Below are 27,618 nucleotides of genomic sequence, written 5' to 3'. Positions count from 1 at the left end.
TTGAATAACCAATCTCCAAAACATTTTCATATTTCCAAATTGAAACTATTAAACAACTATATCTATTAAGCAACTCCTCAACCAGTCCCTGACAACCACAATTTTACTTTCTGTGAATGTGACTACTCTAGGTACTTCATAGAAGTGAAATCATACAGAACTTGTGTTTCTGTGACTGGCTTATGTCACTTAGCACAATGTCCTCAAGGTTTATCCATGTTGTAGCGTATGTGAGAATCTCCTTCCTTTCTAAGGGTGAATGATATATAGGTACTACATTGTGTTTATCCATTCACCTGCTGATGGACACTTGGGTTGCTTCCACCTCTGACTGTTGTGCATAATGCTGCTGTGGACATGGGTGTGCAAATATTTCTTTCAACTCTTTTTGGATATATATATGATAATGTTATTTTCCATTTTTTGAGGAATAGTCATACTATTTTCCATAGTGGCTATACCATTTTACATTCCTATCAGCAATGCTCAGTGGTTCCAATTTCTCCATATCTTCACCAACACTTTTTTGTTTAATAGTAGCCATCCCAATGGGTGCAAAGTATTTCACCGTGGTTTCGATCTGCAGTCCCCTAATAATTAGTGATGTTGAGCATCTTTTCATGTGCTCATTGGCCCTTCGTATATCTTCTTTGGAGAAATGTCTATTCAAGTCCCCTGCCCATTTTTTAAATTGGGTTCTTTGTGGTTTTGTTGTTGAGTTGTAGAAGTTTTTTTTCATACATTCTGAAAGACCTTTAGTAGATATATGATTCACAGATAATTTCTCCCATTCTTTAGATTGCCTTTTCACTCTATATTGTGTCCTTTGATACATAGACGTTTTCATTTCGATGTAATCCCATTTGTCCATGTTTGCTTTTGTTGCCTGTGCTTTGGTGTCATATCCAAGAAGTCGTTGCCAATTAGTTTTGATTTTTTAAAATTATGAATGGTATTTCTGTGCATGTCACTTATTATTTAATTGGACCATGTACTATTTTTTTATTGATTTGTGAGAGTTGTCTGAATGTTAAGGAAATTATTCTTTTGTCATCGAAGGTACAAATATATTTTGCATTTTGTTGTTTGTCTTTTGACTTTGTTTTGGCCTTTATCTGCCCTTTCTCCAGAAAAGCCGTTACGAGACCTATATCCACCTCCTGGCTGTGAAAATCAAAGTGGGCTCAGACGACCTGGAGCGGATTGAGGCCAGGCTGGCCACCCTAGAAGGGGATGACCCTTCTCTCCGCAAGACACACTCAAGCCCTGCCCTCAGCCAGGGCCATGGAACTGTGACTGGCAGCAAAGCCACGAAGGATACCACTGGGCCTGATACTTAGCTGCCATGGATGGGCAGGTCCCAGAGGCAGGCAAATGCCCCCAGAGGGGTCAGTGAGCACAATCCTGGCCACAGGCCACTTGGACCAGCTCCAGGCAGTTGACGGGCAGCCAGAGGAGTGCAGAGAGCCCTGTAGGCTAAGGAGATGAAGATGCTATTCATGCGTTGACCTTCTTGCATCCTGGGGCTTCTTTGGGCCTCACACCCTCTCTCCAGCCCTCATATCCCTCTCTACTATGAGCCTCCTTTTCTAGGCCATTTGTGTGCATGCTCTAGATACCATCTCACTGAAGAACTGGGAAAGGTGGTTGACTTTCCAGGCATTCGTCTTCTCACAAGTTCCTCTCTCATCTCCCTTGTTTTCAAGGGCAGGTCTTGACTCTAGGTCTCAACTTGGACTGCCACCCTTTCTCCTCCTCCTTCTTCAGAGTTGACCAGCAGCAGATTTGCAGACCACCAGCATCATCCTCTCCTCCCTCCACCCAGCAGCCTCTGGACCCATGCCCCGTTCTCACTGCCTCCCATCGCCATAATCCAGGACCTGGGTCTGCTCCCTCCATGCCTAGCCATTTCTGCTCACATGTGCATCCACCTCACCTTCCATTCATTGAGGCCACTACTGCTTTCTTTTATATGGACATAAATGTATATATATAAGAATTACATGTATATAAGGACTATATATATATATATATATATATATACCCCTTTAAAAATGGTTTTGGAACTGATATGAGTTAGAGGATAAAATAAGATGAAGGAAAAGCCTACTTCAGAGCTCCGCCTGTTAGCAAGGAGGGCTGCTATGTGGCCACTGGTGGCCCTGACACTTTGGGAGGGAAGGTGGAGATAGTGCTGACCTCTTCTCACCCCATTTTTTCCCTCTTCCGGCTGACCTGTGACTTACACTTCTCTTACAGTTGATGTTTTGGAATAAATAGACAGTGTGTGTGTGCGCCACCCCATCTGTCCCACAGGCATCCTGATGTGTGAAAAGGATGGGACCATGGCTCTGTTTATGTTTTGGTCTTTATGTTGGTGCTGCCAGGTCTCTGAGCTCCAGCGGTGGCCTCTTGTACAGATCTACTGCTATAGGAATAAAAGACACTCTGCCTTGCAAATAGCTACTTGTCAACAAGCCCAAAGATGTCTGGTCGGGAAGGGTTATGGAAGCCATTAATCTTTGGTCTTGGGAAAAGGTGGAATGACAAGTCACTGATTGTTTTTTAGGCTGATATTTCTTTCACTTTTCTAGTGACTCAGAAATGCTAGCTAAGGACATATTTGGGAAGAATAGAGAAATTTGCCACATGATGATCACAGACTAGCATCCTTTAAATCCTGTGTTCCTTAGACTGACAAGTGCTGGGGGTGATGGCACCCACAATGCAGCTATAATAAGTAAATCCTTTCTATTTTTTAAATTAATTACTCTAGTTCAGCCAAAAATTTGACCTCAGTGGTAACATATTTAGTTAAGTTGACCTTGCAACTATATTCCCAACATTTACAAGCCCACTCACATTTGATGCAAGGGACATGTGAGCCCGTAGAGAGATGTAGTGATTTAATCCAGATTATTTAATTTGGATTAGCTAAAGTGTATTTTATAACTAAACTGTTTGGCCCCTTCATTTTGCTGAGGGGAAGTAAATGTTCATTTAGTTGAAATTGCAAGAGCCATGTGTCAACATAAAAAGCTCTCTGTACTTTCACCATGCTGTCTCAAAGATCCTTTGATTTTTGAGGTCAGCTTCCCATCCTCTACCTCATGAGGGCGGGTAAGTGAAAGCAGAGGACCAAGCTCTGTCCGTTGCAGACGGATGTGCTTCCCTGGGCAGTAGTTGTGCCTCCCATCAGTAAAAAAAGAGTTTAGTTCACTTTCTTAATTGTATAATTATTTATTGTAAATTATATACATGTACTACTGTACTAAAATATTATGTACATTATAAAACATACACAAAAATAGAAATTTAAAAAAGATGACATGGAAATAAATCTAAATCAAAGTTCTAATATTTTTTTTTTCCTGCATTCTAATGGACCATCATATTTGCCCCACAACCCCTTAATAATGCCAGTTTTCCAGGGCTATCCAAATCCAGGGGCTGGAGGACCGCAGTTGAGATGCCGTAAGTGGTTTGCGCCATCTGGTGGTCCTGGGAAGTGGCTGCAGGCTCAGGGACTCCTGGGGACTCTGTCTCTTGAGCCTTCACCCTCTCATTCAGTGGAAGTCTACAGTGCCGCACACTGCTGGGTGCTGGAGATACTGTGGTGAAGAAAGGATTGACCAGCTCCCTGTCCACATAGGGCTCACAGTCTAGTGGGGAGGGGTACAGGCAGTCACTATTACCATTTGGGACCCTGGGAGGGCTGGGGAGACAAGCCAAAAATGACCTGGCGGAGAGAAGAAGAAATAATTGGAAGAATGGGAAGAAAACTGACTCAGCAAGCCACCCGAATGTCAGTGCTTCTGGGGGACAGGGTGGTAGTAGGGAAGTCACTTAACAGGACTACACCTCTTCCTCTCAAGCCATACTAAAGATGCTCCAAGGCAGAAATTTGAGAGCAGAGTGGAGAAGGGGCCTCTCTGGCCACATCTGCTCCCAGGTCCCATTAACACTGGTGAAATGAATGAGTGTCTGCAATGATGAGAAAAGGAACTAGATTAGAACTAGCCTTAGACTCTGAGCAGGTATCTTAGAATCCAAAGCAAATAATGAAGGCACCAAATAGGATCATATAAAGGCCAGTGAGTTTACCAGGAGGTCATCCAGAATTACTTGGGGTCACATCAAGGTTGGTGGGTTCGTTGGAGTCAGGGAGGTGGTTTCTGACTGAAAATTTAGAAGGTAACAGCAACTTGGCCCTCAGAAGGGTCAAATGAGGATACTAAGCTGGGCCGTGAAAAAGTTACTGGGTTCACCAAGTTAATTCCCAATTACTTGGGGTCATTAAAAGCTCAAAGGGTTCACTGGAGTTACAGAGGTGGTTTCTGACTGAAAGTTTAGAAGGTAACAGCAACTTGGCCTTCAGAAGGGTCAAATGAGGACGCTAAACTAAGTCATGAAGAGGTCAATAGGTTCACCAAAAGTTCATTCCCAATTACTTGGGGTTACATGCAGGAATTACTGGCCCTCTAAAATTTTAAAGCCAACAGCAAGCTTAAGAGCCAGCAGAGGGATCTGGATGAGATCATCAGATGGGGACTAGGAGAGGTCAGTGATTTGCAGGTTTATGTAGCATTTAGTTCATTATTTTCCTTGATTCTTTATAACGGGGGTATTTTTGTCCAGTGCCCCTACAGTGACTACAACTTTAGTTCTTTTCCTCCATTAACTCCCTTTTATCCAGTTTCTGTCACTCCCTATGAGCTTCAAGAATGCAAGACAAAGATGGTGATTGTCATCACCGGCATCAAATTAGCCATTAACAGGCACCTACAGGCATACCTCGCTTTAGTGAGCTTTGCTTTATTGTGCTTCACAGATGTTTCGTGTTTTGCAAATGGAAGGCAAGACCCTCCACCAGCAAAAAGATTACAACTTGCCTTATTGTAAGATTTGCTTCACTGCAGTGGTCTGGAACTGAACCCACATCTCCGAGGTATGCCTGTATCATGTGCCAGAAGCTGTACTGGGTGCTTTATATGCATAACCTATACAACATCCCTTTGAAGTAGGTATTAACATCACCATTTCAGTTGAAACTGTAGCTTAGGGAAGTCCCATAGCTAGTGAGGGGCAGAGCTGGAATTTGAATTCAGGCCCTGTTGATACGTAAATCCTCTCAACCTTAAGCCTCTCCGTCCTTCCCATCTGTAGGTCTCTGAACTGACCACATGCATCCCGGGGGACGTGTGCGCGCATGTGCGCACAGGTCAATCATCTGAGCAATTTGGATAGAAGACTTCCTCCTGTTGGCTTGGAACCTAATGGTTTCTGGAGCTGGGCACTGGTTTAATAAATAAATCAATACGGACAAAGCTTCTTAATCCTGGTCTTCCCTCTGCCTTCTCCATGCCTGAAATCATGTACTCTCCATCAGGGACTGCGGGTTTAGACAAGCCCTGGCTCTGAGGGGTCTAAAGTTGGGAAAAGTGCAACACCCTGTGGGCTTACAAGCTGCAGCAGCTGTGGTCCTCCTGGCAGCCAAGGGTACCCATTATCCACCTGCGTGTCCAGACTGCCTGTGACATGCCTGGGCCCCAAGGGTCATCTTGACTCAGCTGCCCCAGTGCCAACCCCACGATCCTTCCCTCTTCACCCACCTAGCCCCGGAAACTGTTGCCTCAGTCCAGTCCCTGTAGCTCCAGGGCAGGAACTGGGCCAAGGTTCTGAGGCTGAGCTTGAAGCAGAGTAATTTGCGTCAGCTCCTTGGCCGGGTTCCGTAGCAGCCAGGGGGGATACCTTGTGAATGTTCTTGGGAGAGGGGAGAGGGTTGGAGCCTGTCCTGGGAACTGGAGCCAGGGAGATTGGAGGGAGTGTCCCTTCCTCCAAGGGACTGCCCCGGCCCTCTCCAACTTCCACGCCAACAGCCATCCATCTCCACCCCAGGTCTTCATCCTCCATCTTCCCCTCCTCACCTGGGGGCTAGGCATACACAGTCACACACGAGTTATTTGATTTTATTTACAATATAAAAATGTTCAAGTGTCAACAGTCATGTGTTTGGACATTTCAGGGCAGGGTTCCCATTTGTTTGGGATATTTTTTTTAACAATTATCTTTTTGACAAATTACCAGTGGACCCAGTTTTGGGGGGTGGGGAAGACAGGGCTGGAGAGGGAGTGGAAGTCATAGGTGGGTTGGGGCTGGGAGTGGGGCTGTGAGAAGGAAATGGGGTTACTTTATTGCTAAAAGGGGAATCAAATACACTGTCAAGTGGCTCTTCTCGGTCCCAGCGTGACCATGCATTCAATCTAAAGAATCTGAAATGCAAACGACATGCAGGCAGTAACATAGAAAAGACAATCTGTAAACGAAGGTGCTGCAGAGGAGGGTGGGGCATCCTGGAGGCTGTGGGGAGGAGGAGCCGAGAAAGTTGGGGCCCTGGCAGAGCTGCCCCCTCCCTGGCACGGGGGCTTTTGGGAAGACCTGGTTCTCAGTGCCCCCTCCTTTAGCAGCTGTGAGGAGCGGGGAGGCCCCTTCCCCATTCAGATTGCTGTCGCTGGGCCTTAGTCTTCCCCTGGATGTGATCTGATCCCAACTCTAGCTCTAAGCCTAGGATCCATGCCCTCTCGTCAGGAGGCCCAGGACTCAGGATCTTGCAAGGGGGCAAAGCTACTCCTGTCCTCATTTCCAACATCAGGGCTAATCTGTCTCAGCCCCATACCTTGCCCCTACACCCCAGAACCCTGCAGCCTCTTCCCTAATTTCTCTCACCCCCGCCAGCCCGAGATCCTACATGTCTACATGTCCCCCATCCCCACCCCACAATCCAGACTTCCCTCCAGGAGCTCCAAATTAGCGTACAGCAAAAGGCACCACAATATAGGTTTCTATTAAAGAGTCATAAAATTGGCCCATCTCTCTTTTTTTTTTTGTTGTTTCTTTTTTTTTTCTGAAGCTGTAAATCAGGATGTTACATATAAATAGTTTCCCTATAAAAACGTCATTGCCGTTAGCTAGTATTATAAGACAATTTTTGCTAAAATGAAAATAAAACATTTTGTTATACCTTTTCCCTTTGATAGAAAATAAAAATATTTTTATTTCTTTTTTCCTTTCTCCAGTTGGTGGTCTTCGTTCTTCTGAAAGACAAGGGCGGTGGTGACGACGGGCCCTAGAGGGGCGCTGAGTCCTGCTTGGCCCGCGGGGGCGGCGCGCGGCTGTGTCTGCTGCTGGCGCGCGTGCTGTGGCTGTCCAGGGAGTAGTAAGTCCTGCTGTCGGCTGCCCCGCAGAGCGGTGGCGAGTCCGAGCGCAGCGCCTCGTGCCCGCTGCGCAGGCTGAGGAAGGGCGTGCTCTCGGCTGCCAGCGCCCCGTCGGCGTCGTCGGCGTCGTCATCGTCGTCGTCGTCGTCGGAGGCCGAGCCGCCGCCGGAGCCGCTGCTCAGGGACAGCGAGTCTCGGGCGGCGCGTGCGCGCTGCGCCGCCAGCCCGTTAAGGCGTGAGCGGCGCCAGCGCCGAGGTCCCGCCGATGTCCTGCGGGACGCACCGCGGGCTCGCGGCGGTGGCGGCGGCGGGGGGACGCATTCCTGCGTGGTCTCGTACTCGTCGTCCTCGGGGATGCGGAAGGGGCTCGCGGGCAGGCTGCCCAGGCTGCCGCCCAGCGCGCAGGCGCTGCGCCGCGGCCCGGGCCCTGCCGCGGGATAGTAGTAGCTGTCGTAGTTGTGCTGCATCTCAGTGCTGGGCCCCGGCCCAGGGGGCGCCGGGTGCCCCAGGAGCGGCTCCTGCTCCGCCAGGCGGTAGCTGATGGGCGCGGCCGGCGGCAGCGACACGGCGTGTGCCGAGTTGGGGGACGTGATCTCGAAAGTCGGCACCTGCGTGGCCAGCGAGTAGTGGAAGTCTACAGGAGAGAGGCGCGCGGGCGTGGTCAGGGCCGACACGTACCTGCAGGGAAAGGCAGAAGCGTGGGCGGGGGGGGGGGGCGGGCCGGGACCTGGGGAAGCGGGGTGTGTGCGTTCAGGGTGGGGTGCGGGGGGGGGCGGGGGGCGGCAGAACCCGAAGGAAAGAAAAGCAGTAGTCTTGCCCTAGATCACGCCTGCAAGAACCATGGTGGTAATCCTCAGTAACCTCAATAATAATTGCCTTAACCTTTCCAAGCCTCAGTTTCCTTATCTATTAAGTGGGGATAACCATAATAAGTGTTCATTCTATAGCATTGTTGGGATGAGTCCATAAATGTATCAGTGGGATGTCATAGCCCAGTACCTGCTTACTCCTGATGTTCCAGTGCAATTATTAATAACATTCTCTTCTATTCTGAAAAGTGTCTTAGTAGGACAATTAAATTAGATGGTAACTGTGCACCAGGGTCCACTGGCCTGGTCTCTGTCATTAACACGCTGACGCCCCTTAGCAGATCACTGGGGGATGAGGCTCGTTGGCGTACCTCTGAGGTGCCCTAACGGTCAGCCCTGGGTCAGTAGTGCAAGCTTTCTGGCCATGGTAAGGTACAGGTCACTGGGTAGGAACTGACCTCTCACTGTGTGGGGAGTCACGCAGGGAGTCTACGGAGTCATGGTAAGGTGGCATGGTGGCCTTGCGGTGCTCCTCCAGGCTATAGGCTGCTGCCCGACGTGCCCGGGCCTCCACACAAGCCGGGCTGTTGCACTTGCTGGTGCCCACCGATGACAGCATGATTCCGGACTGGGAGTCAGAGGTCAGGCTCTCAGAACGTTCCAGGCTCCATGTGTGGCTCTCATGTCTGGAAAAGCCAGAGCAGGGTGAGGTGGGGGGTCCAGAAGGTGTGATCCCAGGCTCACCCCCTCTCTGCTTCTTCATTCCATCTCAGGCTCCCTCCGCTCACTGCCCTCCTCCACTCTGTGCTGATGTGTAGTATCACAAATGCCCAACCATGATACAGGGAGAAAGAGGGCCGAAGTCCTGTGGATGAGTGAGCTGCAATGCGCACAGGCCTCTTCCTTTCCTCCCTGAAACTAACCTACTCCTAACCTAGTCCCAGGTACCCCTGTCTGGGGCCCTTCCACTCCCATGGTCCTTGGCCACTTATCTCAGGAGCCCAACTCCAGTGGCCAGTACAAGGGAGCCTGCCTGTGCCATGCTGGTCCCTAGAAGACAAAGGGGCCAACCATACTATTCCTGAGCTGTGTGAGCCTTCGTGCATATGTAGACAGGCCTCCTTAACTCAAGAGAAGGAGGCCAAGGTGGACTAGGTTCCTGTGGGCCAACCCAGGAGATGGTATCAAATAGCTCTGGGCATTTGAGTGAGTAGGCACTTTATGCCAGAGAAAGCGGGGCTAATGAGGTCCAACAACACTGAACGGTAGGTGGGAGCACAGTGATGCTCTTGCTCCCCTGGGGCTGGTTTAGAATGGAGAAAAGGATCCAGCGCCTTGAGCAACTGAAAGAATGTTTGGCAGTGGGTTCTGGTTTGGAGCCCCCCGCCTCCATCCTCCTGCTCAGAGCCTGGCTAGGGATTCGTGTGTGTGTCCCCAGGCAGGTATGTGATACATGTGTCCTTGCTCTCTGTGGGTGTAGGTACAAGAGTCTGCACATCTGTGTGGGGGCTTGGGTGGTACCCACCTACGGCTGGAGGTGGGCGTGGCTGTGGAGCAGTGGTGAGATGGAGAGCAGGAGTGGCTTCCAGAGAAGGTGGTCTCGGTCTCTCTTTGGATGACATGGTCTGTGGCTGCCACGTTCTTGGAGATATACTAGAACAGAGAGAGAGTTGGATGAGAGTTAGTGATGGGTGACTAAGTAAGCCTTTCTTCCTGATGGAGTCAGGGAAGTGAGGAAGGAAGTTCCAGGTTGGGAGAGGGTCCAATGAATAAGTGACTCGGCATTGGGGCAGCAATGGCCCCAGCAAATTAACCCTCCTGCATTTCCTTAAAGAAGTAGACAAAGTGAGGCCAGTCATCCTGGTGAGGCAAGGTGAGGCAAGGCGAGGCAAGGCGAGGCTAGCAGGCAAGGCTGAGCATGGGAGGGGCAGACTGCTACCCTGGCCCATCTTCAAGGGCACCAGAAGCCTGGCTGTATAGCGAGGGCTCAGATGGGGACCTGGGAATACCACTCACATCTGCCATCTGGATCTCTTCAGGGTCCAGCCGGGGGTGGCTGGGTCCATTGGCCAGGCTCCGGTTCTGGTGGGCTGGGCACAAGTTCTGCCGCAGGTGGTTGTGCATCTTCTTCCGTTGTTTTCTGCACAGGGGAAGGGTGTGTTAGCCTGGCACACCCCACTAACACATGAACTACCCTAACTGCCCCTCTCGGAGAGCTAGTCTCTCCTCTGCCTGGACTGCTGTGGCAGTCTCCTGCACTTCCAGTGCTCAGGCTACCCTGAGCAAGGACCCCTCCAATCTGTCTCTGTACCATCACCACTAGCCTAAATTCAGCAAGACCTGAGCATAGTGGTCCTGAACTTTGGACTGCTGAGAGAGTAGAACACTTTCTAGCTGTGTGACAAGTTACTTAACCTCTCCATGATTCACTTTCCTCATCTGTAAAATGGAGTGATCATTTACCCATCCCAAAGACCACTGAGGACTAAGAGTAGATAAAATACTGAAGCATAGCGCTGGCCCACTCATTCATTCAATTGGTATTTAATTGACTTTTTGCTGTGGTCAGGGAGTCGAGGCCTGTGGGGCTACCTTACTTGGGCACATATTAAGTGCTCATTACATTTGTTTTGTAATCAACATGTCCGATCATGTCACACACCTGTTTAAAACCCTTCCCTTGCCCTCAGTTCCCATTTCTTTCCCCAGCCATGTCTCTCACTGGCCTCTCCCCACCCCAGCTTGTTGCACTAGGAGTTTATTTCTGATCTTCCACTGTGCCCGCCCTTTCTGGCTCTAGGCCTTTGCACATACTATAACATCCAGCTGACACATTCTCTGCCTCTTCACCTGCTAACTCCTCCTCATCTCCCAGGCCCAACCTAATAGCTCCTCAGGAAACTCCTTCTTGGCCTTCAGCCAAGGTTAGGTACCCCTCAAATATGTCCTGTGACCTTGTGCTTAGAGCACTGGCCATTGTGCCTGAGTCAGTGTCTTGTGTCCAGCAAATATTGAATAAACGTTTCTTAAAATGAGTAAGTGCAGAGGGGTTAGAACAGGGGGCTTGCTTTCACCCCAACTCTTGGTCTCAATTTTCCTACTTGGGCCTTCATCCCTCCGTCTGACTTTCTGGTCCTGGACTCACCCAGAACAAGGTTGGCAGGGCCTTAGAGCCCATAGATAGGGGTAGCAAGAGTCAAGACCCAGGGACTTAGTCCCCCAAATGGTGGCTCTACCCAGACTCTTGCTCTTTAGATCAGGGAGGATATGACAAACCTATCATTTTTCTGAATCACATCACTCTACAAGCTTCATTGGTTCCCCATCATCCTGCAGGATAAATCCAACCTCCCTAGTTTGGCAACCCCCCTATGGTGCCATCTGGGTTCTAGCTGTTTTATCTTGACCCCAGCCCTTAGCCCCAACTATTCTGATTGCTAGTTGCAAGTTCCTGCTTGTAAGATTTAGGAACACAGCCGATCTTCTCCTGCATTTGTCTTTTAGCTTCCACTATTCCGCTGGAACTGCCAAACCCCTTTCTGCCCTGTTTTTCCCATTGCCCTGAGGTTCTTTCCCCACATTTCCTCTGCCCAGGTGAGACCAGGCAGTGCCTTGTGAGGTCTCTTTTTTCTTGGGTATGTACCCTTCTTCTCTGTGTTTCCCTACCCCCAGCACTGCCCCAGTGTCTGCCTATTTGTCAGGGTATATGCTTCCTCACAATATCTTCTGAGGTCCATACTAGGATCATTCCCATTTTTCAGATAAGGACTCAGAGAGGTTCACCAGGTTGCTCAGGGTCACACAGGACATGGCAGAGCTGGATTTGAACCCAGATTTGTCTTCTCTCAATGCCTGTGCTCATGACCATTCCCGTTTAGTCCTCTAGGGCTGGTCTCCCCCAACCTCAGCTCCTGCTTCTTGGTCCAGCCCTTCAGCCCCACAAAGGCTGCAGAAGGCAGTTGAGGCAAGGCATGATGCTGGGGGGTGTGAAGGAGAGCCTGAGCCTGTTCTTACAAAAACAGTCTTAGAAGCCTGCCCCTGGCCTGAGTGCCCGACACTCACTTGGTCTTGCAGTAGGCAACCACACAGACGATGCCCACGACCAGCAGAGCCACACAGATGCCGGTGATAGTCAGGACCCTCTTCTGGTACAGCTCTTCAGCTTCTGCAGAGGCAGGGGATGTGAGGGGGGTAGGCAGGAGGTAGGTGGACTCTTGGGGATGGTGGTGCAGAGACACCTCCCCCAGCCCCTCCAATGCCTTGGGTTCCCTCCAGCACAGGTCCCGCCCAGCTCCTTTCCCTCCTTGCTTCCCCAAAAGTCTCCTCCCTCTTGCCCACTTCTGGATTGCCTTCTGCGCCCCAGAACTCCACCCACCTGTGAATCTGAGCACAATTGATTACCCCCGAATTCACCTTCCCAAACCCCATGCCCTGTCTGGGGCACATGAGTGGAAATGCAGGGGGATGGGGGGATGGAGGTGACATTTCCCAGCCCACAGAGGAGGGCAACCAGCTTGGCCAGCAACCCTGCTCTGCCCGCTATGGCCTGGTGGCTGCAAAGGACCTTGGTGGGCTGTTCTTCATGGCAATGAATGTGGCAACCCTGGGCAGAGGCCTGGTTTGCTGCTGTAACTTCTCTAAGAAGGTAGAGAGTGGCTTGTTCTGGGCTGGTGACAGGATATCAGATCAGAGGCTGGACTTAGGAGGGATGCCAGGGCCAGGAGCAGGGACAGAATAGACCAGGCCCACAAGGAGAAAGGCCTTTGTTTATCCCTGCAACCCTGGCCCATGCCAGCCCTTCCCGTCTCTGCCTGCGAGAAGTCCATGCATGGTGCTATAGGCCCTTGGCACCTAGGACAGTCCTTTTGCTCCAGGTACAGCTCCACCTTTTCTGAGGAGCTGAGCTAGGCTGGGCCTCAGGCTCTCAAAAAGACCCGACTAACCCTTCTACCTCACACTTCTTGGTGGAGCATCCCCTACCCTTTCGAAACAGAGAAAGCCAGGAGGAAGAAAAAGAAAAGGTGACAGCACCAGCCATAGTCTAGGCCTAGAGCCTAGACACCCACCCCTGGCCCCACCTGCACCTGTTGGCTGGTCCCTCTACACTGCTCCCCTCCCACCAGCGTAGCGATAAGCGGAGGCTGGACCCCATACCTTGGTGGAGCCCTGGAAAATGTCTTTAAGCTCTCAGGCTTGCTGCACCTCCTGTGGCAAAGGTATACCCACCAGCAAACACCGGGGGGAACAACCTCTCCAGACACGCACACCTATAGGACTACGCCTATCTGATTCACAGACAGATCCCTTCACAAAGATGTACTCGCGCACACATCCAGAGAAGCACACATGCACACGCACACACATGTGCATGCGTGATCACACCCGCTGGCACACTCGTGTGGAGTCTTCAACAAACAGCCCTCCACATCAGACCCCCATTTTGGGGCTCTGTGGCCCACGTCCTGACTCCAGTTTTCATCCCCGTCCACCCCTAGGTCCCCTTCAGTCAGACATCTGTCTCCATCACTCCCCTGAGACAACTCTGGCCATGGTCATGGACAACCTCTCGGCTGACTCCCCCTGCTGGGCCCACTCTGTTGTCTCCCAGGTTTCCTCCTCCTCCACTGACTGATGTCTCTGCCTCAGTTGCGGCTTTTTCCCCTTCTCTGTGGGCTACAGGCAGAAAGGCCCAGAGCTCTTCCTTTCCTCCACCTGCCCTCTCTCCTTTAGTGATCCCACCTGGACTCAGACTTTAAATGCCATCGGCATGCAGCGAACTCTCAAATTTCTATCTCCTGCCCTGGCTTCTCCCTGAGCTCCAGAGTCCCACATCCAAGGGCCATGGCCCAAAACAAGTAGTGACCCCCAACCTCTTCCGAACCTGCTCCCTGCTCCCCATCTCTTCAGTAGCAGCACCACCTTTCTTGTTCCGCAGGCCCTGAACCTTGGAATCATTCCTGATTGCTCCCTTTCTTCTCACCTTCCCCGGTACCTGGCCCATCAGCAAGTCCTCTCAGTTCTACCTCCCAAGCAGATCCTGGATCTGACTACTTCTTACCATTTCCCCTGCTTCTGGCTTAGTTCGAGATGATGCCATCTCTCACCTGGATGGGCCGGTCACCTTTTAACTGGTTTCTCTGCTTCTACTCCTCCCCACCCTATCCCCTGACTCAGTCTGTTCTCCATCCAAAAGCCACACTGATTTACAAACATAAAGCGGATCTTTTACTTCCTGCTTAAAAACTCACAATGGCTTCCCACTGCAACTTGAATACAACCCAAAGCCCTACCATGGCCTACAAGGCACCAGATTACCTGGTCCCAGCCTCCCTCTTAGATCTCATCTGCGGTCCTCCTCCCCATGTCTGATCTGCAGCAGAGTTGCTAGCAGCCTTTCCATCCATTGAACAAGGCAAGCGCACTCCAACCATACCACCCCTGACTTGCTGTGGCTCTGCCTCAAATACCTTCCCCAAGCTGTCTATAGAGCTGGCTACTTTTTCATGCCACCAAATGTCACCTCATTAGACAAGCCTTCCCTGACCACTTAGCTAAAGTAGCTCCCACCCCAGCTAGGCGCTATCCCATTACCTTCTTTAATTTTCTGATAGCACTTACCACCACCTGACAGCTTTCCTGTTTGTTTGTTGTCTGTCTCACTCTGTGAATCTGAGCTCCGGGAGGGCAGGGACTCTGTGTGCCAGATCGCCATACTCTGGCAAATTCCGGGGTTCAACAGATGTTTGTTGAGTTGGTGAGTGAATTAATGTACAGACCACCATGACAGACACAGACACATTTACATAGGCTCACACACACCACTGCACCCTCACAGTTCCAACTGCACAACACTCAGCTCTTAACACAAAGTATTCCACTGCGCCCCTCCATGTACTTACATCCCACACTCGTTATCCCTAACAAGGTATAAACACATTCACACCCCCCAACACACACATCCTCAGACTCACCCCTGTGCACCCTACCACCGCCACATAGATACCACCCAGGCTCAGCCTCTCTCCTTCCCACCCTGTCACAGTCAACAGACATACTCTTAACACACAGACTTTTAGCTCTAGCTTCTACTGAGAACAGCTGGTAGCAGCTGGGAGGTGGGGACACTGTGGCCTTCCCAAACCTGCCATGAGAACAACCTTTGATGACTGTAGGCTCCATGTCATGTCTGAGGTCTGACCCCACTGAAGCCTTGGCCCCTCTGAACCCCTTATTTCCCCTGCTGTAATACATCTGGACGCTTGAGGCAGTGTAGAGCCTCCCAGCACAAGTCAGAGAGCTGGATAGATTGACCCCTCAAAGTCCCTTCCTGTTGAAGGCATTTTCCAGGGGCCAGAAGGCAGGCACCAGAGGCCAGCCTGCTCTAGACCCTTGATTACAGATGAACACACGTGCCCTCGTGGGGACAGATCATGGAGGGAGTGACAGCCTCAAGCAGATGGCAAAGACGGGCATACAGACCCAGGGCAGGGGGCAGAGACAAACAGCGTTCCCAGCCACCAGCCTGGTGCAGGATGACAAGCAATGGAGATAGAAATGGGAGAAGGAAGGAGGATTAAAGTTAAATGAATGGAATGTGCTGCCTCTCTGCATAACTCTAAACCAGGGTGCCATGGCTTCCGGACACCAGCTCTCCAAGGGGCCAGCCCACCCGGACTGCACAGAGCTCAGGAGGCCCCTCCTCTCAGAAGCCTCCCAGTGATCGGCCCCAGGCAAGGGGGCGTGACCATACACTGGGGGTACAGTCCAAACACAGGGAACCCTGCCATTTTTGAGCTCCTCTTGTCTACCCCAAAGAGGACGTCTCGATGGGGCAAGGGGAAATTTTTGGAATTTGTAAAGGAAGCCAAACATCCAGCACACGTGGTATCAGAGGCTGCAGAGGGGCTATGTGGATGGTACTGAGTGATACATGAAGGCTCCGTACCCTTTAGTTCAAATCCAAGATGCTCTGGCAGTGCAGAAGAGAGGAGGGCCAGAAAGGGAAAGGGATGGAGGGAGAGATACAGAGAGAGATGGGGGAGGACAAGGGCGGGAGAGAGAGAGAGAGAGAAACGTTGGTCAGGACTCTTCAGACACCAGCAGCCAGCCTGTGAGGTGAAAGCAGGTTAGTGGTGTCCCCTCCCGGCTTCCTGAGCCCCTTCCCTGGCAGCCTAACCCCAAGAGCCCCTGGGAGGGGTGGAGAGAGGAGATGTTAGGATCAGCAGGCAGGAGAGGTTCTTTAGAGATGAGCTGTGGGGTTAGTACCTGGTGGGAGGCAGAGGCGCAAGAGTCAGTTGGCATATGTCCCCAGGGAGGAAAGGTGAGTGTAGGGGGGACAGGGGTCAAGGAGTCCCCATTCTTCCCCACTCGGTGCCAGCGCCAGGCCTTCAGCACTTTCAAGCCCCTCCAGGCGACAGCTTGCTCAGCCCCAATCTCATTCATGGGCCTTTTTTTTTTTTTTTTCTGTTTAGAACAAGAGTGCAGGGTATCCAGACTGGCCCCCTTGTCCCTGTCAAGCCCCCACAGGCCGAGCTGGCCCACCCATCTACTAGGAGCCTGGGCATGGAGACTCAGAGTTTGTGGGGAACAGAAGTGGGGAGAGAAGGAGGCTCCGAGCGGCAGATCACTTCTCTACTTGACACCTCCAACACCCTAAAAGCCTACAGGGGCTGGGCCTCGGGATCTAAGCCTGATTTCACAACAACGAAGCAAACTGCAACTCTGAGAGTCAAGAAGGTTCCCTTATGGAACAAGCAGGCTCTGTAAGTGGTGGTCCAATTGTACTTTTTATAATGGGATCATGTTGCAAATGTGCAATTTCGGGGTCCTTTGAGGTAGATGCCCACGCCTGCCCAAGGTTGTGACTCTACACATACCTGGCCTACCTATCTCTCATTCTTTTATCTGTTATATGGCGGTCAAGCCTGACCATGGCATCTCTGGGGGGTTTGCAACCCGGCTGTGCTTCAGAATCACTCGGACCAATGGAATCAGGGTCAGGTGGGAGCCCAGAAATCTCAACAGTATTTTTGAAAAGCTCACCCACCATTCCAATGCAGTGGCCAACACCTGTCTGCAGGCCTTGAGGCTCAGTTTTGTCCCTAATTTGCTGTGTGGATGTGGGCAAGTCATAGCGTTTGTTCACTTATCTGTCAAGAGTTTCCTGTGCACTGTGAGGGGACGATGTGGGCATGCCAGACAACGGGAGGCTCAGTGCAGGTGCAGGGCCTGCACCCTGGACTCCCCAAAAGTCAGCTCCACTAGATTGGGGAGCAGGTAAACTTGTGTTTTGATGTTCTCCTCTCCTGTGGAGGAAGGAGAGCACATCAGCAGGAAGTCCTGTGCGTTGTCTATCCCTGGACCTCTCTCTGCTTCCTAATAGGGATTCCAGAGGGTTCTGCATTTGAAAAAGGGCAGGAGAGCAGGGTGGCTCTGTGCCAGGGCCCAAGATGGCTCTGAAGGAGGCTCGAGGAAGATCCTGGGCTCTGACCCCCAGTTCCATGCAGAGACCACACCCTCAAAGCACAAACTCCAGTCCTTCCAAACACAAGCCCTTCCACTTCTGTTAAACATAAGGTTGGGAGCGTTCTCGAATGTCAATTCTTTGCAGTCTTTCTTCTACTGCTTGGAGTAGGAGTCATCCTAAGCACAGTGAGTCTACTCCTCTGCCAGGCCTCCCAGTGCTGGTCATTTGTGCTAAGCAGACAGTACATGCTTGAGAAGCTCAGAGTCCTTGAGGGGCAACTTTCCCTGAGTAGCTAAACCTGTAGGCCCAGGGACCTTCTGGGTATGTTGAGAGAGTTCCCATGCTGCCTGAGAGAGAACAGCTCAGTCTGACCACAGCACTGGGGACACTAAGAGGGCTGTGGTTCATAGAGCTTGTCTAGGCCTGATTTTTGATTATTGTTGTGTTAGATAAGGCAACTGGGGCCCAGTGGTGCTAGGAGACTTTCCCAAGGTCACACAGCAAATTAGGAGACAAAAGGGAAACTGGAGGCCAGGTCTCTGGTCTTTGGGACTAAACGATAGTGATTCTGCCTACTGAGTCTCTGGGCAAGCTGGACTGGCTATTCCTGAGGACAATGACTGTCTGGAAAAGTGAGCAGGACTCCCAAAGCTGTTTAAGAGTTTTCCTCTGCATCGCTTTTCTGGGAACCAAGTAGTAGCTATAGCAGCAGCTTCTGGGCCTCCTGACTGTCCTCCTCTTTGAGTCAAGGGCCTATATTATTTAGGATGGACCAGTGGTGACTAGCAGGACCAGTGATGTCACTGAGGGCTTGGCTAGGCCTTAGAATGGTAGCCCTGCTTCCGTTTCACTGGAGATGGATTCTGAGGGGCCTGCGGCTATGTTCGCCCCACTAAAGAAAACAGTCTCCTACTTGTAATGTTCATTGGGTACTACTGAGCCAGGAGGAATGGTACCACTGAGACTCAGACAGGTCTTATTGAGTAGAAATTTCATATTGAGAATTCTTTTGGGCCACATGCCCTACCCACAGCTCTTATCCCCACAGCCTTCCTCTCTGGCCTCCAACTTGAGGGGCTTGTGGACAGTGCTGGCACCCAAACTCTATTAGGATAGTTTACCATCTGGGCCAAGTGGTCCCTACCCCCCTGCGGACTCTCCTTTCCTTTCCAAATCTTGGCTTTCAGGCCCCTAGAAGTAGGGGGATGGGGGGTGGGGTGGGGTGGGGGCAGCAATTTCTAGACTTTTGTGTCATGGCCTAGGGAGGACTTGGAAGGCTCGTTTCTCCACCCCGAGACCCAAATCCCCAAACCTCTTTCTCCAAGGGCTACCTAAAGGGCCCTATCTCTAGGGCCCTTTATCTATCTCTATCTCTCCATGCCCAGGCTCCTTCAGTCTGGTTCCTAACTCCTCATGGGACCCAGAAGTCCTCTCTAGAGGAGGTGTGGGTGGGCTAAGCAGGGGCCAAGTGTGCTCTGGAAAATGGGTGATAGGGTCCAGTCTTGTAGGCCAACAGACCACAGGGCCCAAACACAGAGTCCAAGGCCAGCAGTGGCTTTTTGCTCTGCTCCGCCTCCACCTGGTGGCACTTGAAGGAACTGCTTCCTGCCCCAAATAGAACTCTCCACACTTATACCCTCATCCATCTGCTGCAGGGCTCACAATTTTTTCCAGCAAACTGTGCACACCAGAAAGCTCCAACCCCAGAAGAGGAAGAAAGGAAGGGAATGAACACCTGGATGGGGACTCAGACCAGAGAGGGCCTAGAGAGGGTCATCAATTATCCATGGATTCCTCAGTCCCTCTATCTTTTAGCACCTACAGCATACCCCACTGCGCCCCATCCCATAGCCACATAAATGGCTCCAGTTTCTGGCTAACATGGAAACCACTGCCCTGGGGCCTGCTCTCCCTCAACTTCTCTCCCCCACTACCCTTTCCTCCCAAACCAAACCAAAATCAACTCTGGCCAGACCCGAAGGCTTTCTGAGAACTTATTTCTCTCTCTCAAGCACACCAGCACACGCATGTACACACTCACTGCCCGGCCCCATCAGCAACCTGACATCCTCAAACAGGCCTTCATAGCCAGGCGAGGCCTCCACAAATACTTCTTCCCATGCTGGTCAGGCTGCCCGACCCAGAAGCAGTGAGGCGGCCTGAGCATGGCTCTGGCCAGCTGCAGGGAAAGCTCAGCGTTACTGCGCCTAGGTAATATAGCGATATGGGGGTTGGGGGTGGCAGGGGTGTGTCGGTCTCCTCTGCACAGGCTTCTGGTGAGCACTGAGGACTGAGAGGAGCCCAGGACACCACCACATACTCCCCTAGTCTCGCTAAGCAAGACCCCATCCCTCCCACAGGGGGAGAATATCAGTCACCAGGGAAGAAAAGAAATAGAAGAAAGAGACATACTGGAGAAGTTGACCATTGCGAACTGTTGACACCTGTCCCCGGTGTATCCCACAGGACACCTACCAAAAGAAAGAAAACCAGAAAGAGAGAGCCAGGATAGCAAGACACAGGCATTGCAACACCCCGGCACGGGCTCCTGCCAATGCCAGCTGGGTTCTTTGCCACTGTTACCATTTGTACTGGCCTTGCCACTCTGCCCCTTACCTGTAGCCCTGAACTTTAAACCCAAGAATTAGGCCAAAAATGAAAAACAAAGCAAAACAAAACAAAACAAAAGAACTTACAAACCGAAATACAAAAAAGAGAAACAAAACAAAACAGCCAAAGATCAAAACAACCAACACCCCTGGCCCTACGCCCTACGTTGGGGGGACTGCACCCGGAAGCTTTCTAAGGAGCAAGGACTCGTGTTTGTATCTTCAAACATACTTTGCTTAGGATCTGGCATGTACAATCGCAAAGGCAGTTTCTCCAAACATCTCTGTCCGAAGAATCCGTTTGGACATCTGGAGAAGGAAAAGGGGAAAAATCACAGAACAAACTGGCATCATCCGCGAGGCTCAGGTTAGAAATCAAAGTGCACAGTGATGAATGAGAAAACCAAGTGGGGCGCTGGGGCACACTCGTCACGGAAGGGGCTGGAGTCGGGGCTGGGTGGAGGGCTCGGAAATCTCCTTCAAAATCTCTCTAACGGATGTGGCTCCATGGGTAGTGGGGAGGGTTTGGGGCGGGGAGGAGGATGATATAGGGAAGCAGTGTAGGGAAATCGGGAACTTACTGCCTAATTGTCCTAATGGTTGTTGAGACTTCCCTTCTGACCTGCCTGGGACCCCAGGTGGCCAGAACTGTACTTGGGGCCAAGCGGTCAGCAGGCAGGCTGCTGGCGGCCTTTTTGAAAACCAAGTTCTGGGGAGCCACTCCTAGGCCCTATCCAAGTGTTCTCTCCAGAGCCTTGGGCAGGTTTTCTCATCCACGAAGCAGCCTCCAGAAAGCTCAAAGGAGAACTCTGGAATGCTGTTCCCCGACTATGTGCCCGTGACAAAAGGGACCTTGGAGATGTCTCATCTGTTCTCTCAAATAGGGTTCTATGGCCAAATAAGTTTAGGAAATTCATTCCTAGGCATCCTTGTACAGTTACAGTGCACACTGACTATGAAAAGTTTTGTAGGAGGAAAGAGCTGAACTGTCCAATGTGTCTCAAACTTATTTGACCATGGAAGTTGTTTTCTGAGGAACCCTTATGAACATGGTTTGGGGACAGCTACCCTGGAGCAATATACATGGGGAAGCTTAGTGGGGAACAGGTAAGGCTGGAGAGGAGCCAGAATTACCAGTGTCCCAAAGCTGGTCTGCAGAGGCCAGGGGCAAGGCATCTGGCCTCGGGTGGGAAGAACCACAATGGGGGCTGCAGCAGGCTCTCCCTGGGGCCCCTGAAGCCTGTTCCATAGCAGGAGCCTACTGGCCATCTGGGATACCTGTCTTTCCCCATGACCTGCTCCTCCATCCCTGCCTGGCTGTGGTGGGGGCTATTCTCCCAGGCACCACCCACTCCCATCTCCCTGACTTCGTCCTCCCCTCCAAGTACATTTCTTTCTGCTCTTTGGCTGCCACTCTCCTCTCAAGTGAGTCCCTATCTTACAGATTCTGGGAGACATGCCCAGCCCTGTAGTCTCTTCTGAACCCCAGCAAGAAACTTATAGACAGGGCCACACCGAGCCCCCATCCCCTACTCGGAGATGGGTCCTTGCTGTCTATGCCTCTTCTTCCTTAGAAAATTACGTCAGCCCAATACCAGTGTCCCCTCAATAACAGGTCACTGTTTGACATTAATCAGTAACTCCTCATGAGGTGAGTGTGCTCTACCTCTTAGCATTCTAGTGTATACTAACCATCAGTAGCCCCTTGGACTTATAGGGGATGGCGGCCATTGGCTGTGATTGACACAGGGCCCCCAATCTGCTCCGGAGGACTGGGAGTGGTTGGTGAACAGCTAGCAGGAATTTCTCTTGGCCTTGATGGTGTCTCCCTCAGGGGAGGCAGGAGGTTAGTCCCACAGTGTTGGTGGTGTGTGTATGCAGTTATGCCTGGCCAGTGGGTGGTGGAGGATGGCTGGAAGTGTGTCTGGAGAAAGTAGGGTGGGCTACAAATGAAGTTGATGCATGCTCGTCTTGTTAAATAGAGTGTCTTGGAGGAGCAGGCTACCACCTTGTCAACACATCCTGCTCTGATCCCTGGCCCTCGTCCCCAATTATCCCAGCCCAGGAAAATGGAGGTCATGGCTAAGGCTTCCCAACCAGCTCTAGTCAGGCTCAGCTCTTCTTCCTCAGCTCTCAGAAACTGAAGTCTACTTGGGATGGGGACTAGAAGGGGAGAAGTGATTTTTCAAGCAGCAGCACCTTTGAGAGTAGAAGATAAAGACCTATGAAGTTGCCAAAATGACTCTTGGAATTCGCAAAGAAAGAAGAAAGAGATAGGTTTGTCTGTGTCCAATGTCTGAGATTAGCTCGGCTCTTGGAGACAGGGAAAACCTGTGTGTGTGCGTGTGCGTGTGCGTGTGCGTGTGCGTGTGTGTGTGTGTGTGTGTGTTAGAGAGAAAACCGGGAGTGCAGGGGCTGGAGGAAACAAGGAGAAGTTCATTCCCAATGCTGACAGTCTGGGATGCTGTCTTATGGCTCTAAGCACACCCCTGTGTCCCTCATCCCACACCCAGCCGGGACTAACCTAAATGTATCCTCATCTTTCATGGCCACTGAATCGCACAACTCCAGGTGGCGCCATGGATGTGGTCCACAACACAAACACGCCCCCTGGAGTTGTGCGAGATTGTCCTAGCCTTCCTGCCTTGAGAAAGTGTGTCCCCACTGGCTAAACCAAAGAAAACAGTGGGGCGTGGGCACAATGCGGGGGTGGGGAGGATTGACACCCCATGCTGTTCTTTGGCCACTGGCTCCTTCCAGGGGGCTCCTGGACCTCCTGTTCTCTCCTTAGCCTCGCTTGTTGAGGATGAACCACATCCTGAGGCTGGCTGGGGCTTCCCTAGAGAAGGTTCTGGGCTGGGCCTACAGTTTCTCCAACCTGCACCCAGGACCAGGTAACAGGGTACAGGCAACGTTAGCCTGTTACCCAGGAGTGGGGTCTGAACTCAGTGTGGGTGGCTGGCTGGTAGAGGGACCGACCTGGCACAGGAGCAGAGGGAACAGTCTAGAAGGAGCGGCATATAACAGCCTTCCCCCTAAGTCATCAGCTATGACTATGGGAAGGTCTGTGCCCAGGGCTGGAGAAGAGCAGGGGTGAGAGACGGGCAGAGAGGAGAGCCCACGGGCTGCGTCTGGGGTGACAGAGAGGTTGGGACTCTGCCTCCCCATTTTCCCGCCCCACCTCCCGGGCCTCAGGTTCTCCTTTTGGTAGCCTGGGGATAATGCCATGTGTGCTGCCCTCACCCGGGAGAGGGGGAGAATGAAGGATGAGGGTGTGCCCCAGGCACTGGAGGGAGGGGAAGGGTCTCTGGCCTCATGAAGGGGTGGGGTGGAGATGTGGAGGAGATGAGCAGGCACAGGGGTATGGGAGGGGAGAATCACCTGACAACGGGGTGGGGGAGCAGAAGGAAGGGGGGATGAGCTGATGGGAAAGGGAGGCATGCCGCTGGTATGTGCACAGGGCTGGAAAGAGAGTCTTGTTCTGTCATCATCCCCTGAACCAGTCCCCAAGAGTCACGCACCAACCGTGCTCTACAAAAACACGGAGAGAAGAGGAGAAAGCAGCAAGAGGAGGTGCAGAGGCCCCTGTCTGGTCCGGACAGGAAGCAGTCCCCTTGATTTGGACCCCCATTTTCAAATCCCCTTAACTTTTCTTTTTTTTTTTAAACAAAATTCAGCATCAGTGACACTGTTTCTTTTGGCTCTAAATTCCAGAAAAACAGGAGGGACGGAGTGTGCCTGCTTTCCAACACCCCCGGCAGGGCTCTGAACCAATACACAACAACAAGTGTCAGAAAACCAGGAAGGAAAACTGATTTTTATAGAAACTGGAATGAAACTGACCAGTCTAGTTTCATTATCCAAGCTAAGCGGAAATGCAAAAAAATCAAAATAAAAAGTAAACAAACAGCACAAATGGTAAGACGGTGAGTCCCGTTCCTGAGTTCTCTCCTTTGTATTCCATTCAGGTGTCATCAGGAATTCCAAGAGGCCTGCCCCGCTTCCCTCCCTACTCACCCGCCCCCAGAATGGCCTCTGGGCTCTGCCCGGCCCCCCTCCCCCCTGTCCTTCTCCAGCACAGCTCTGAGGACCTGCCCTCCTGGCCGCAATCCCCACCAGGGCTGCCCCCTCTCCCCTGAGGGCTCAGAGAGTCAGGGAAGTGGGTTCCAGGGAGGGTTGGCATGGGAGGCGGTGGCCCTGGGTATCAAGTTCAAGTGCTAAGCAGGGACCCCCCCCCCCAGTTGCCTGGGGGGAGGGGAAACAGGACACCATCTTCACAATGGCTCAGGCTCCTGCCCTCTATTCTTCTCAGTTGTAGCTGGGTGGGACTCAGAGGGTCTTAAGGTACAGCCTTGATGGCAAGGCCCTCTAAAAACCCATGAGCTCATCACTCTCTTTCCCACACTGAACTCTCTGGCACTGGAATTCTGGGACCTCATGGTTCTCCTCACCCCTGGCACCTGTCCTGGGTGGCTGAAACCTTCCCTGCCTAGAGCCAGGGATGATTTCAGTGGCGTTGCTAGATTCTCTTCAAGGTTCCAGGGTCCAAGGGTCTAGGGAAGAAAAGCCTGGTGTGTGTGTGTCGGGGGTGGACAAGAAGGGGGTGCAAGGTTAGGCTGTCTCTGTGAGGTGTTCCAGAACACTTATGAGTTTCTATAGACATATTCGAAAGAGCTAAAAGCATTATCAAGGCTAGAATGTTCCCCAGGGTCTGTAGCATTAATGTGGGAGCCTCCTAGAGGCAGAAAGAGGGAAAGGATGAGGGGCTGAGTCTGGGCTGAAAACTTCCCTAGGGGGCCTGCTGTTTCTGTTGGGACTGTTCCCTGAGATTCAGGATGGGGGAGGTTGGGAAGGGGATGGCAGCAGGTAGAGGGTGGGATGGGGAAGGAAGCCGGCAAAGGAGGCCAGCTGGGGCGGGAAGCACAGACCAGCCTGACGGTCCAGGCCCAGCTAGCTGCACACGGGGGAAGAGTGTGAAGGAGGGAAGGAGGCACAGCCCCTCATTATCACTTTGTGTGGCGGGCTGGTCTTTGAAAGTCCTGGCTAAGGCTGTAGTCAGGAGGGAGAGCAGGAGAGCTGAGGAGTGCTGAATCTGACCTTGTCTTTGGGGAAAGCAAATGCCTCTCTCTGAACCTCCATCAGTACTCTGGTGGCCTTTGCCCAGATGCCATGGGAATGGGGCAGCTTTGGCACCTTGCCAGGCCCTAAGCTTGGGCTGCTTCGAAAACCTAAAGCTGTTCATTAGGCTTCCCTCCCATTCCTCTTCAGGATCCAGCCAGAACCTGTGCCGCCTTCAACAAACACCCCCTCCCCCTCCTGTTCACCCATCAGAGAATCTGTCAAGGGGGCACTGTGGGCCCAGCTGTCCAGAAGATCTGGCTGGGCCGGAATGAGCCCTCCCTGATTACTATGCTTCCACCTGCCCCGTTTGCTACGCTCCTGGGAGGGCCTGCTAGAGAGTAGGCTCTGGCCCTTGGGGAAGCAGAGAAGCCCCAGCATGAGCTTCTCCTCAACCGTGACTTCCCCCATTGGGCCACACCCAGAGTGGTGTCCCTTCACTCCACAGAGAGGGGCTAGGAACTGAAGGAGCACAGGCAGCGCCCAGGGCGGATCTGGGCACTGGGGTCCAGCTGGTCCAGAGGTGAGCACTGGGGCTGGAACCCTCAAGGCTCCAAGAGCAGACCCTCAGCTACCAAGGGCTCAGGACTCATGTTCTACCTGACCCTGCCAGGCGCCTTACTTTTGGGGAAGACACATCCTGGGAAATGTTCATTGGAACAAAGTTCGGGGAGTTGCTGAGAGATGTGGGATGCGGGGGAGGAGGGGAAGAGAGAGAGAAAACTCAATGCCCAGTCATAGACTGGCATCCCCGTCCCCCTAAAAGGTGTTGGTGAAAGGGCGGACACTGGGAGATGGGGCGGGTAGGGGCCTGCAGAACGGACTGCAGAAGCCCTGAGCCCTTTAGCGCTTACTTCCAGAAAGCGGATAAAACCTCCCTGTCTATACCCCTTGGGGACCACTTCTCAGTGTCTGGAAGCCCACTTTTCTTAGAGCCCTCCACTTCTGCCCTCTCTCACCCTGTTCTAGCCCCCAGGCCCACCCCCACCGGTCACTTACTTGCAGGAGAGCTGGTTGATGCCCTCGATGTAGTAGCAGACGCCTCCATTGACACAGTAGGACTTGGCACTCTCGTTGCACTTCCGGGCATGTCCTGACCAGGATGACAGAGTGGTGCTCACTGGAGGTATGAGAGATATGTGCCAGTAACATACTGAGACCACCTCTGGGCCCCAGGCATCACCTCCTTCAGGGCCCATCTCAAAGCTCGAAGGTTAGAGACTGCCGGGGTGGCTGGAGAGGGAAGGTCCGGGGGGTCCCTCCCAGTCACTAAGGCAAAGGGGAGGCCACCATGAGCTCTGACCATCTGCCTAGCTCCGCCCCACACCCGTGCTCTGGGCAAATCTCCAAAGGCCAGGAAGATTTTCTGTTTTTGGAGGGGGAGAGAGGCTAGCGAAACTGCTCCCTCTGAAAGACCGGGCTTGAACGCTGTTAACCCAGACTACGCATCTGATTGATCGGCTTCATCTGATATGTGAAAATAACTAAAACTCTGCTCTCCCATGGGATGGCATCTGGAATGCTGGTTTCAAGTGAAAATTCTTGACTTGAATGCCAGTTTCCATCTGTAAGCTAACCCCCTGGGCTGAATATCCAGATCGGGCCGCCAGAAAGGGGTTCCTGCTCCTCCCACCCCAGCCTCTGGGGCTCTCAGGGCCTCACTCTCACCCAGAAGCAGCCTCCTGACTGAGGTGACACATTCTACCTTGGCTGGTCCTGTCTCCTCAGGGGTATTGAGTCTCTACCACCCCCCTCAGTGATGAGGGGTGAAAGGAGGAGGACGGCAGGCACTCCGCGCCCCTGGTGTTTAGACGTGTGGGGAGACAGATGGAGCGCGGGGACTGGGAGTGTATACACAGCTCGGCCTCTGTATATGTCTGAGGAGCTGGCTGATAAAACCCAGCGGGCAGGGCCAGCTCCCACCTTCCCCTCCACATCACGCCTGCTGCTGGTCTGGCATCCTTAAGCCCCATCCCTGCTGAGGTATCCTGCCTACGCTCAACCCTACACCCAGCTGGGACCCACATGCTGGCTGGGAGAGGCCTCTTGCTGGTCTCTGTCCCACTTCTGGGTCACTGAGACCCAGGGAACTAATAAAGGGACAGAGAAGAGAAATAGCTAAGGTGACCATGCCTGTTAGTTATAAAATCCTGTTGCTGGAAGGATGCTACAGGTTGTCCTGCCCTTTGGTTACATTGCCAAGGGAGAGTGAGGAAAGAGAGCAGAGAAGTGCCTGCCCAGAGTTACGATGTGTGTTGTGACAAGACCTCTGAACTCCTGATGCCTGATTGAGCATTCTTGCCAGCCAGCCAGTCCCTCGTGGAAGAACATGTCAACACCAAAGCTTGACGTAAGCAAATGAACACAAAACTGATGTGGGCCACAGGCCTGGGTCTTCTTGT

The 27,618-nt window shown here is 52.1% G+C and overlaps 2 protein-coding genes across 11 annotated transcripts in view; one reads left to right on the top strand and one right to left on the bottom strand.

Annotated features, from left to right (window-relative positions):
• Positions 1–3,562, top strand: part of PSD2 (pleckstrin and Sec7 domain containing 2) — a 41,982-nt gene extending 38,420 nt beyond the window's left edge. Inside the window, exon 15 of the mRNA XM_016166350.2 lies at positions 1,131–3,562. Within this exon, the coding sequence (XP_016021836.2) occupies positions 1,131–1,340 (210 nt within the window). The 3' untranslated portion in view covers positions 1,341–3,562. The remainder of the gene's footprint in view (positions 1–1,130) is intronic.
• A 2,391-nt stretch (positions 3,563–5,953) lies between these two features.
• NRG2 (neuregulin 2) overlaps positions 5,954–27,618 on the bottom strand; it is a 162,112-nt gene continuing 140,447 nt past the window's right edge. For 4 of the 10 annotated variants that reach the window (XM_016166341.2, XM_016166339.2, XM_016166347.2 and 1 more), the window contains 9 exons: positions 26,216–26,336; positions 20,331–20,407; positions 19,902–19,960; positions 15,969–16,131; positions 12,086–12,188; positions 10,040–10,163; positions 9,549–9,676; positions 8,482–8,709; positions 5,954–7,892 (listed from right to left, as the gene is read on the bottom strand). In XM_016166341.2, coding sequence (XP_016021827.2) covers positions 7,127–7,892; positions 8,482–8,709; positions 9,549–9,676; positions 10,040–10,163; positions 12,086–12,188; positions 15,969–16,131; positions 19,902–19,960; positions 20,331–20,407; positions 26,216–26,336 — 1,769 coding nt within the window. In that variant the 3' untranslated portion in view covers positions 5,954–7,126. Of the gene's footprint in view, positions 7,893–8,481; positions 8,710–9,548; positions 9,677–10,039; positions 10,164–12,085; positions 12,189–14,641; positions 14,739–15,968; positions 16,132–19,901; positions 19,961–20,330; positions 20,408–26,215; positions 26,337–27,618 lie in introns of all 10 variants that reach the window. The other 6 variants (XM_016166343.2, XM_016166342.2, XM_016166348.2 and 3 more) reach the window with 6 other exon arrangements.

The sequence above is a fragment of the Rousettus aegyptiacus genome, unplaced genomic scaffold (genome assembly GCF_014176215.1).
Source record: "Rousettus aegyptiacus isolate mRouAeg1 unplaced genomic scaffold, mRouAeg1.p scaffold_m13_p_7, whole genome shotgun sequence".
NCBI lineage: Eukaryota > Metazoa > Chordata > Mammalia > Chiroptera > Pteropodidae > Rousettus > Rousettus aegyptiacus.
Note: the sequence above shows the minus strand (reverse complement) of the source record. Positions and strands in the feature narration are given on the sequence as shown.